This window comes from Cottoperca gobio, chromosome 14 (genome assembly GCF_900634415.1).
Source record: "Cottoperca gobio chromosome 14, fCotGob3.1, whole genome shotgun sequence".
NCBI lineage: Eukaryota > Metazoa > Chordata > Actinopteri > Perciformes > Bovichtidae > Cottoperca > Cottoperca gobio.
In genome coordinates, this window is record NC_041368.1 from 18,421,902 (window position 1) to 18,434,198 (window position 12,297).

Consider the following 12,297-nt stretch of genomic DNA (forward strand, 5'->3'; position numbering starts at 1 on the left):
ATCAGTAAGTAAATGTGATTTCTACTAATTTCCTGTCATTCTATTGACGCAATACGACTCAATCCTTTCAAGTCTATGATACTTGTAATTATATTTAAAACATATTTCACTCTCTTATGGCACTTTTCTATGGAAAATTGGTACAATGTTTTGACTTAACTGTGTGTTGTTGTTGATGTTGTTGTTGTTGTTGTTGTTGTCACTGATGTAATTTTACAGATCCAAAAGGTAGGTCCTGTATAAGTTGTAAGATATAGTGGGATAGGTAAACGGATGGACTGACCCTGGGTATACCCAGGGTAAATTATATGTGTGATAATTATCTTGCTTTGGTTCCTGGGTAATCGGGGCACCAGATGGGTTGGGGTCATTGCGATAATCATCTAGCAGTAAGTACCCAATAAGTGAACGTATAAAATAATAATAGTATTTGACCTAGGTAATAGCATTTTAACAAAACTGACCTACCTAAAAAATATATATATATTTCGTCTGGGAACAGCTTTGCTCCACACCTGTGAATCTCATTCCTATCAAGGTTTTGTTGTCCTTCAGTTGTCACTGTGTGTTTATTGTATTCAAATGTGATGGAGTTGCAAACTATTAAGGTGTGCCTTAAATAATGACTTTCTTTTTCTGAACCAACCTGAGTATGCCTTGTGCTTTATTTCACTTCATGACTTTCTGCATTACCACGTTTGTTTGTTTTAGTATTACGAGTAAAATGGAACGGCATCGGTAATAAAAGCTGAAGAACAGTGAAAGGATGTGGAAAGGGAAAAGTGTGTGAATCATGCTAAAAGATTTGGATGTGTGTACTGCATGTGTAGGTTGCTATCCAATTTCCTTAATATAATGCTGCCCCCCAATGTTAGCTGACAAGTAGTACAGTTAGTAACCTACAGAGGGGTTGGTATGAACATTCATGGTTAATATGTAGATGCCACTGAGCAACAGGGCCGAGCATTGGACACATTTTAAATATGACAAGAGGAAGTGAAAACAAAAATGATTTCTCATCCTCAACTTCAGTGTCCGCTGTTTATCTTCACGTGAATCGGGTCTAATGTGGTGTACACGCTTTACCCTCTCTTCTCCAATGTGTCTCAGGGCATTTCTTGATAATGCACCCTCAGCATCAGACACGCATCGTATGCTTTTCCTATTCTCTCTCTCGCCCACCCCCACACACACACACACACACACATCCACATTAACAGATTTGTGTCCACCACTTCCCTAGGTCATCTAGAAGTCCTTGCTCTCTCCCACAGTGGGCTGAGCTGAGGCAGCACATTTCCACATTAATGGCTGATCTGAGGGGGGACTTTCTGTTTATAAGTGCTTCCCCAATCTGCTTGGACTCACCATCAATAAAAAGCAGCAAAATCGGTCCATCACATGAATGTTAAAAAAAAAATATATATATATATATATATATATATATATATATATATATATACTGTTATCTATTCGCTTCACACACACACACAAACACACACGCACTTCCTCTCTGGAAATGTTTTCTAGTAATAGTACACATACACTATTTAGTAACCTCCAACACCAGCAAGCAACGCACCGCCCCCCTCCCCCCCCCCTCTGTTTAAAGTTGCTGACTCATCTCATCTTCCAGACCTAGTCTGCATTTTACGATTGTCACCCCTGCCATCTGATATGATTACTATGATCTCATCATTAAACAAAGCATGAGGGACCTTGCAGCAGTTTTACTGTTGGACCTCATGGAGAAGGGTGAGTGTGTGTACCCCCAGCCCACTACTCGGAAACACAATGGGACTGAGCGGATACTTGAGTCATCCTATTACTTAGACCACACAGTAAGAGTGTTACCAGTATGCCAAATTAACACTGTTTGGATAAACCATAACGTCTCGTGACAAATATGATAAGATTCTGTGAAGCAGGGACAGCCCTGAGGATTATCCAAACAACAGAAGAAGAGAAGGTAAGAGATGAGTCTTACCTTTGTCACTGTTACACCGCCTTATCTTGTACGTTCACTGTAGCTTATTAAGGTTTTCTTTTACCATTCCTCCCTGCAATATTGACACAAAAAAGATATATCCAGATGTCTATTTAGGCCTGAACCTTACTGTACTTTTACGGCCCAAGGATTTAGCAGGTGATAATGATGTTCACTAAGGCTAAAGTAGGCTGCAGATGCTTTCACAATAAAAGCCTTACAAAGCTTTTTATTGTTAAGCAGCAATAGGAAGTGTTATATATTGATATCTGTAATTACTGTAGAGATGGTTAGAACTACTACACTCAAACATTGAATCATTTTTTTTAATATTTGTTTAGCAGAACAGATCCAAAGAAAAGTAATTCTTACTCCTCCCTGAGGAAAGTTATAGCATCTGCACAGTTATAAACCTGGCTAACACATGTTAGCAGACCGCCAAACTATCTCCCCAAACCAAGCTGTAAACACTTAACAGTGATGAAAGGTGTCATCATTAGTGGCTTTAATGTTGCTGTTGCCAGCTATAAACAATAAATGTCGCAATATGAAAGAAATGTCCTTCAAAGTGGAGCTCATTAGCTAACACTAGCAAACAAGCTAGCTTGACACTTTTTTCAGGACTGTCATACAGTATGAAACATAATCCTGGAGGGCTACACAAGAGAAGCTAATTAAGTGGCGCATTGGACAAAATGTTTAGCTAAAATGTGCCAGACAGGTGACATTGACAGCATCAGTAGTGGAACCAGCGAGGCGTAAAACATCAACACTATTGAGTGCAGGTGTTCTTCTGGGGCAGTGATGTGCTGCAGTGCTGCCCCTGGTGGCTGCAACATGGATTGCATCAACACTGCACTGTTGCTGTGGGGCTTGAATTGTTGTTCCAGTGGTAATGACGTTTAGTTTCCATTAGGACTCAATTTTAGAGTATTTTCTTTTTTTTTCTCTATTAGAAATGTTTAAGATCTGACAGATGTGTCTGACGGAGTCAGTAAAGTCAATAAAACCTCATCACATGTTGCTCATTCAACTTTAAAACCTCTCCACTCTTCCTGAATTGTTCACAGTCAGTCACAGCCATGACTCACTGTCTGAATAAATGGGAAGAGGAAGGATATTGTGCCCAATTAGTGGAAACTTTAGACGTATAAAAACCCAGAAAAGATGTTGATGCAGGTTTATAGTGCCCTGGTGTTTTATGTGATTCTGGTTTATTGACAAATTAGTAATGTTTTACACAAATTATAGGAGACACTCAACGTGTGAAGTTAATGTGTTGGTGTTCATGGTGTATGCATTTTAATTCACAGGGCTGCTTCTGTAAATATCTGTAGTAAAACTTTAAAAATAAGTTAAAAAACAGTATAAATTAAAAAATGTAGAAAGAAAAATGCTTTTTTGATGCTGAATTACTTATTTTCCAAAACCTGATGATCTTTGGTAAACACAATATTTAAAGAGGTGCTTTTGCATGACTCATGGAGAAACTTAGTTTTACACATCTGTCGATTAAATAAATTAAACGATTAGTGGACGAGGAATTTCTGTACCGTAATCTTCTATTGTCCTCCCTCGGTGCATAATTCTGGTTGTAAAATTGAATAATGTAAATAAGAGCTCTCAGTCAATCAGTTGCAACTCATGTTTATTCAGGAAACAAATCATACCTCCACAGCACACCTTTTTTTTTTTACCTGCAATCTCTGGGTTTTGATAAAACAGTAAAAAAGAAACAACATAAAAACAATAACAAAGGTTGTCAAACTAACATAAATACAACAAACTACCACCTGTGTCTGCCCCACCACTGCCAAATAAAAACGCCATCTCCCTCCCTCCCTCCCTCCCTCCCCCACAGTGGGACAGCGACAAAATAAAAGTGTCCCTTACTGCACCACAATCCTCTGCCTTCTCAGAAAACAGCAGAGACATAAAGAGCTCTAAGGCCCCCCCAACAGCATCAGATCCAGAGTGTTTCAGGTCAACTAACTTGAGCCCTAGTTATAATTTAGGCTGGTGTTGAATTAGTATCGGTCAGGATTGCATCAGAGGGCTTTGTTGGGATGACAAGGGAATGATGGTCTGCCTCTTTTCTTAAAATGAGAGCCCAGTTTGTCAGGAATGAAAAAGTAAAGCAAGATGTGAAGTGCTGTTATCTGAAAGCAGGTGTTTGTTACTTATTCATTTAATTGCATCTGGTTTTCTTTGTTGCCCTCAATTGCAAAGCTCATCATTAAAAGTTACAGATGAGCTACAAGAGACTTGTGTGTATTCGTACTTCTTGTGATCAGGTCGTTGTTGTTTTTGTTTTGAAATCTTTTTTCCTCCATTCTCCTTCTCAAGATGAATACAGGATGACAGGAGCAGCCAATAAGCTAGAAGCAAATGCAAAGGACGGTTTCTTACAATTTCTCTTTTCATTTTTTTTTCATTTTTATAACTACAGCCATGACGGAGCGCAGGAAATGAACACTCACATAAACCATTCGGGGATAAAGAATTGTAAAACCCTTTCTAAAAATGTAATTGTTCTATTCTTTTGTCTTCACAAAATCTTTCACTAAGCAGATGTGTCTGACTTCTTTTTTTTTTTAACATCAATAATTATTCAATCAATACATCATGGGGATGGTATTCATCAAGCAACCTCAGAGGAGGGGGCAAAGGATCATGGATCACATCACCTATGTCATGTCCAACAGCACTCCTTCTCTGAGACTTGAACAAATACCTTTTACTTGGTCCAGTAAACCCTAACAGGCTGCAACAACATCTTTCACAAAGCTACATTACATCTACCGTATATACAATGCCACCTAGAGCTAATCAATAGTACTGCATGATAATACATGGCTAATGTGGGATCTAGTGTTGAGTTTAACTGACTATGGAGAAAGCAGGCTACTAAAGGGGGTGACATTGAAAGCCAAACAGGATGAAATAACCATAGCATCATTCTGAGAAAAGCAGTATCCATTTTCCTTTGAGAACAGTGTTTGTTCTTTATTGAACGTGACGGTATGACTGGCATATGTTCCCATTACCAAAGCACAGAGTAAACATGTGTTCACTGTGTTTGTGAGGCTAAACACTGGTGTATTCAATTTCCCCAGGAAAGGGGATACTGTTCTCATCTGAGCATGGTAGCGTTGTGACAGGTAAGGCATGAGGATTCAGTGTTTTGCTTTTTTTTTTTTTTTTTTTTTTTTTTACTTTTAACTAATCATGGTCCTCTGCATCTGCTCCTCCCTCCCTCCCTCCCTCCCACCCTCAATCCTGCACTCTGGCTGCTGTCGTTTTCTGGACGCCTCCCCTTCTCTTCCGCTGTTTAACTGAGGGATGTGATGTTGGAACGACCACCAGGGGGCACTACAATACGGCGGCCAGCAGGCCTGATGGGGATGTCATCTGGGGTGGGGGGACCTGGTCAGAGAGGAAAGGAGATAAAAAAAAGTGAGTTACATGGGAAAAGAAAAAAGAGCACGTGAAGTTGTAGGGAGAAATACTAAGTGGGTGAAAAGAAAAATAAGTGCAAAAAAAAAAAAAAAAAAAGGAGTGACATTTAAAAGCCTGTGGTTTATACTCGTGCAGGTCTGAGGAGAAATGAACACAAAGAAAATGTGTACAAAAATAGCCTCAGATGTAACAGCATGATTTATAATTCAGATTAATGCTGCAATGGACACAATGACAAGAAATTGAGAAAGAAAGATGGATTTCCATATACACTTTTTATAACCCTATGTATTCATTTCCCCACCTGCATGCTAATGAGTTCATTGTGCAGATCACTCCATGTGTGAGCCCTCAATGAGCAAATTAAGTGAATTATATGTACAAGACAATGTTTGGCGCACATGCATAAAACCTCCAAAATGTCATAAAGTGTCAACGTCGGTAAGCGTTACCTGTACTGCAAGTTATCTCCGCTCTTAAAACCAGAACGTGTATTCACTATTCACTTACATTTTTACTTTCCAGGCACTAGAGGTTTTTCAAGGCACATTATCATTGTCTATAACATATGGCATGCGTCACCGAGACGACAGGGGAATTAAAGTTTCATCATGTCCTGTGTGAGTGCCGCTGAAACATTAACAAAAGAAGCTACAGTTTGACATAAAGGACGGCGTTTCCAAAGGATGAGCCAGGGGCGTCTTTTAAAACGATTCATCATCGAGTATATAAATGGAAAGTAGAGTGATGTCAGACTATGATCACACTGTATCCAAGCAAACAAGCCTTCCCATCTCATTCCAGACAAGTAAATCAACTCTGCAGGTGGTGGCCCCTGGGAGAAAGAAAAACTAAAATAGATCGAGTCATTCTGAGAATATGCGCACATATGCATGCACACATACAAGTAAACACACATGACCATTACAAAGCCTGGGAAACCAGGAGCAGCTTTACTCCCGTCTAAATTCATGGACTCGAATGTGGAAATTCTTTCCAGCGGAGGTCACCCGTCTTTTTCTTTTTTAAATCGATGAGGTATCACACATGAGCTACACTTGTAAAGACAGGTTGCTTAAAACAGCCAAAGGCTAAACACCATTCAGTTGGGGCTTTCAAACTGAGTTACCAACCATGAAAAAATACTACATGCATTAAGAAAGGCAGCCAATAACACAGGAAGTACAGCTGTTTTCTCTTCAGGTGGGAAGGGGGGTTGCTCTCGCTGATTTATATGGACGCACTCAGTGTGCCGGGGAGGAAAGAATGGCTGCTACAGTGATAGCTATGGTGTTCTCCGTTTGATTCTAAAACCGTGGAAACACTGACTTCTCTGATTTACCATGTGTACAACGTTTCACTGTATGGTTAGCCTGACAAAAGCAATCCCACATTTGTTTTTTCTGAATTACAGCTAATCCAACGCTGACCTTACATATGGGCACAATCAGACTGTCACTCAGCAGCTCTGCATAATGGAACAGTTGTTGAATGTGAAAACACAGTGTTGTGATCTCTCACATTAGATAGGCTTTCTTAACAGACCATGTCCAGATGCCTGGAATGAAATCTTGTATGCAGTATATTTTAGGCCTCGAGCCAAAAGTCATATCCAAGCGAGACTTACATTAAGTGTAACTGTGGAAAACACCTCCTTCCTGAGTGGAGCTTGACATTTCAAAAAAGGCTGCAGTTAAGGGTCACAGTGTCCTAAAGAGCGATTATTATTTGAGAGGCGTGAGATACTGTAGAGATTTTAGGTGTATCCCTTAGAGATGAGTCATTAACGAGAATATGATCCAACTGAGTTCGGAAGATTAAAACGAATAAGATGCTGACTCGTGCAAATGACATGTTTCATGTGAATAATGCACTTGCGATAATCTTAAATGGTTACAGACTCTCTCTCTCTGCACCTCCCTACACACACATATTGAGAGTGCAACATCTGATGTGGTGACAGCCATAATGTGAATGCAGGATAATAGAAGCCTTCATTTCCTCCCCGTTGATGTCAGGTCAGCAGACAGTCTTCACACCTTCCGTCGCAGACTGAAAAAACCCAACTGTTTCGACTGCAACTCGGCCAATGAAGAAGAAGAAAAAGGAAATAAATGATGTTCTTTGTGTGTTGCACTTACAATTTGTTTGGCTCATTTGAAGCTGTTGTTCTGCTCTTAAAGGATTTCACCTATTTGAAGCTGATGTTCTTGCAAGATTCCTGCTGTTGTAGTTGTATCCTCATGATTGTTTGCACTTTTTGTGAGTCGCTTTGGACAAAAGCGTCAGCTGAACTGTAATAATGTGATGTGCAATGTGCATAATACAGAAATACAAAAAAAGGTACTGAGCTCCTTTCTGAATGCTAGTTCAAGTAACAAAAACATGCTAAATTATAGGTCTAAACTGCACTTTGTATGGATTTCAATTTGGGCTAACATGTCAAACCTCAGCGAAGCACAAACACAGCTAACTTGTTTGTGTACATAAATGTAACTTAAAGCTGTCTGCACTGTGGCTCACTGAAACTCAAGAGGAGCTAAAGCGGGCCACTTAATGACAACTTGCCATATAAACTTAGTATAAACCCTTTTACAAATGCGTGCCATTCTTTGGGCATCATAAAGTATGTAACAGGGTCATTAGAGATTACTCTACAGGCTTGATGCTTATCGCCCAGATGTTGTGAATACATCATTCAGAGCAACAACATGCTAAAAACATCACATGACTGCTTTTATTCACGGCATGAAGTTGTAGCCAAGTTGAGATAAAAGGGGGTGCGTGTTGGTGGATCGACAGATGCACGTGCTCCTTTGATGTCCGTACGTACTGTATGAATCAATACACACCATACACAGATGAAGGGAAGGACTGGGAGACAGAGGGGAGGGGTATGTAGTAAGAGGCTGGGCTCACCACATGGGGCAGGGTTACCTGCTAGACTAAATCCAGACTGGTGAAGGTTTCTGGAAGGCTGTTTGGTGGGAGAGGTACGTGCAGAGGCGGAGGGGGTGCCACCACGGGACATGGAGAATTCAGACACCGGGCCGTCGTACATTCCCCTGGGTACTGCTCTCAGGACAGCCAGCTACGGGAGAAACAACAACAAGAGCAGAGATGGGTAAGAACACAGAGGAACATTATGATGTTCCGTATCACATAAGATTTAATGTAACCAAGTCCACATCTGTTTTGCATTAGATGCTTGTTTGTGTAACTGTTTGCGTCTGAATTATATATGCATTTTTCAGAGTCTTTTTCCTGCCGAGAACCAGTTCCAGATTTACCCATCCCCACATTCACACACACACACACACACACACGCACGCACGCAGCCATGCAAACGTAAGTAAGCAAAGCCTTTTAAAGACCAGTGCAGACCAATGTCTGTTTTTCAGTGGCGTGATTTAAAAAGAAATCTTGGAAGCTAAAAAGAGACATCTGTGATTGAAGAAAACATAACAGTGACTGCTACCAAGATAAACAGCACACTGTTAATACAGCGCCATTTCCTCATCACCAGCCAGCTGCAAATAAGGAAATTGTTGAACAATGAGATGTTTGGCACATACAATCAGAAGGCAAGAGAGCGGGCAGCGCGGTCTGCTTTGAGTTTAAATTGGTATAAATCAAATGGTTGAATGTGGTAAAACTTTGGAGATAGGAATGTCCTTTGTGTTTCTGATGAGGTACAGCTACCGGGCGGGGAGTCTGTGTTGGTGGGCGCCACCAGCACAACGCTCACAATGTTATTCCTCTTCTCTTATTGTAACGTTTCTGTTGCAGGAAAGTCCCTGCAAACCCTCTTTTACTGTTATAGAAGCAAGATTCAATTAAGATTGAGTGTCTGTCTGTCTGTCCGTCTGTATGTAAATCCTTTGATTTACTCGACCCCCTGTTCATTCCCTCCACTTCACACTTGGCGGGTATATTGCTGAGGAAGTGCAGAGTGAAGTGCGAGCGCTTGAGATCTACGGTACGTCTTTATTAGTAGCGTGAACACATAACCGGCCAAAGCACTCGGCACGTTTTGAACGAGCTCTGCAGCAGTTTGAGACTAATTCTAAGTGTACACTTTGGTGACCCCTTCACTGTATGTGGGAGGTCTCGCTCTTAAACGTGATCCAAATCCAAAACCCCAGTGAAACCGCGATGACAAAACCGAGACCGCCCTCACTGCACGGACATTTAGCGCTACAGTGCAAAAGTGCAGCCGGCGCCCTGTGGCTGAACTTTGGCGGCTGATGTCAGACTTACTGCACCCCCCCCCCCACTTCACTGCCTCCATCCTTCCCACCCTCTTTTCTCTCCACCACTGTAACTTCTACTTCAACCCAAACTCCCATATTTCCTCCTACTGTTCCCCTTTTTTTGTTCCCCTAATCTTCTCAGTGCATTGTGTGTGTCACTTGGTAAAAGGTAAACATCTTAAGCAACACATGTTCTTATATTCTAACGCTTCATACAGTTTAAATATATATATATATATATATATATATATACATATATATATATATATATATATATATATAGAGCTGTGTCAAGTGTAAATAAGCTGTACAGAAGAAGAACCCACGTGTACCTGCTTCCTGGCTTTAATACGCTTGTAGGCAAAGTCAGGGAAGGGAGAGCAGGGAATGAAGCGACCCGCGCCGGAGATGATGTGCAGGTTCCCATCCTCCAGAACAATCTTCCCCTGGCAAATCACCACGTGTGGGCCTCCACGCAGCTCCATGCCCTCAAAGACATTGTACTCGGCAGCCTAAAAGGAAACACATAATATAGAACTATTAGATACTTGAAACCAGAGCTTTGAAACATTTGTGGAGTCAATATGTGCAGAATGTCCACATTTAGCGTTATAGAATTATGTAAGATGATCAAAAGTGAAGCGTATTCAGAGACTTGCAAATACTCTCACAAAAACATACAAACACACAAGGAAGAAGAAGGATCATGCAAATCATATCATGTTAAGCCCTAACAAAAGCATCAGTCAATATGTGATATGCATGAGTTGATTAATGCAGGACTGAAGCAGAAGTTTGAACAAAGGTCTCCACTGATAGTAGGAGCCGTCAATTATTTGTCAAAGGGCTTTAGGATCATCTTGAATCAAATTAAGTATCAAATTTAATTTGTTGCGTCTAATTTAATATTCTGAATAAACTAAAACCTCCTGTAACCTTCTCTTGAAGCACTGATAAGACAATTGAGGAGCTGAGGAAGACAACTACAGGGAGAGCTGTGAGAGGATGGACGAAGAGGCAGGAAGTGGAAGCGTAAACTTTCTCTACGCTCTCTTAATCCCACACTCGCTTTCTCCCATTCTGTATCATTCATCACCTTGTTTCTTACACTTGTCTGTTTGGCATGTACTAACAGCTGCCATCATCCAGCTGGTGCTTAATGCCTCATACCTCACTCTCTCTCTCTCTCTCTCTCTCTCTCTCTCTCTTTCCAGTTGTCTGTCCTTCATCCCTCTTTCTCTCCCTCACCCATTCTTGCTTGATTTATGTGAACCTTGTGGACTCGTCATCCTCGTCCAATTTCCCCGGTGCCAACTTTCTTCTCTCGACATGTTTGTGATCTTTAATGGTCCCCTCCCCTCATTCCATTGTTGCCTATTTCCTCTGCACACGGCCCTGTTTTCTGCTGCCGTCCAAACTCTGTCCAGAACAGGACATAACTAAGACCTACTGCATGCCAAACATGATGTCATGACTGAGCCGAGTGTGTCTCTAGAGTGTGTGTGTGTGTGTGTGTGTGTGTGTGTGTGTGTTTCTGCCTGTTTTTGTCTATGTGGCAGAATCCTAACGTATATCCATGTATACACAGAGTGCTGGGAAACAGGGCTGCTTTATCTGGAAGGACGACGAGCAGGAAATGAAAGCGTGACATCATTATGTAAGAACCTAAAAGGATCCTCGGTGGATGTACTCCACATTTGGAGAAGGCGTATTATTACTCCATCTTTATATTCCTCCATCTGGAGACAGAGCGATGTTCTTTCTCTCCTGCTAAACAGTCGCCATTAGGCCTTGTATTCAAAATCTACAAGCGTCACTGCATCATTCCTAAAAACCCACCCGCGCACGTAGTTGGTGAAAACATTCTTCCCTCACTTGTGTATTTCTGTCTAAGCAGGATTTCGGCTCGGACAGTAGAGCCTTCATTTCCTGTGAGGACACTTCCTCTGCTGCCTGGTGGCCTGTCTGTGATCCTCTAATGTCTGAGTAATGCTAGAAACCTTAATATCCAAATGTGTAATATTTGAGAGTAAGAAATAATGTGTGTGTGTGTGTGTGTGTGTGTGAGGCCCTTGTATTTGACTCTCAGAGCAGAGTGAGTGCAAAGAAATCTGCAATGGCGTAATACAGTTTGACATGTTAATGAGTATAAATGATGTACTTTTCCAAAGCTGTGTTAGCAGGCAATGGATTGTCTGTTGTATAATTGCTGCCATGTAAAATAAGATATTTCCAAATGTTATTATGTCCTAGTAAAAGAAAAGCAAAAGGAGGAGGATGGAGCAAATGGTCACGCTCCACTACCAGCTCTGATTCAGATTGCACGAGATCATTCCCATGGCATCAAATGTCTTATGACCAGAGCGGGTTTTCTGCTTATGAGATGAGTTGTCAAGCAATGTGTACAGATGTTTCCATATCTCTGTGGTTTGTGCAAGTATTTTGAAATCGTAATTGTTGCTGTTTCATAATCCTGCGTTTAAACCCACTATGGTTGTCCAATCATGAAAATAGTTTTTGCATGATCTGTTCAAGTGAACGTGATATGTAGAGGAAGGAAATACCTCTTGATTATACAGCACATAGATCCCCCTTGTT

The 12,297-nt window shown here is 41.0% G+C and overlaps 1 protein-coding gene across 4 annotated transcripts in view; it reads right to left on the reverse strand.

Annotated features, from left to right (window-relative positions):
* Window positions 1–3,617: 3,617 nt before the first annotated feature.
* dpysl3 (dihydropyrimidinase like 3) overlaps window positions 3,618–12,297 on the reverse strand; it is a 37,681-nt gene continuing 29,001 nt past the window's right edge. For 2 of the 4 annotated variants that reach the window (XM_029447819.1, XM_029447821.1), the window contains exons 12-14: window positions 10,032–10,211; window positions 8,366–8,537; window positions 3,618–5,413 (exon numbers count right to left, since the gene is read on the reverse strand). In XM_029447819.1, the coding sequence (XP_029303679.1) occupies window positions 5,319–5,413; window positions 8,366–8,537; window positions 10,032–10,211 (447 nt within the window). In that variant the 3' untranslated portion in view covers window positions 3,618–5,318. The remainder of the gene's footprint in view (window positions 5,414–8,365; window positions 8,538–10,031; window positions 10,212–12,297) is intronic. The other 2 variants (XM_029447820.1, XM_029447822.1) reach the window with 1 other exon arrangement.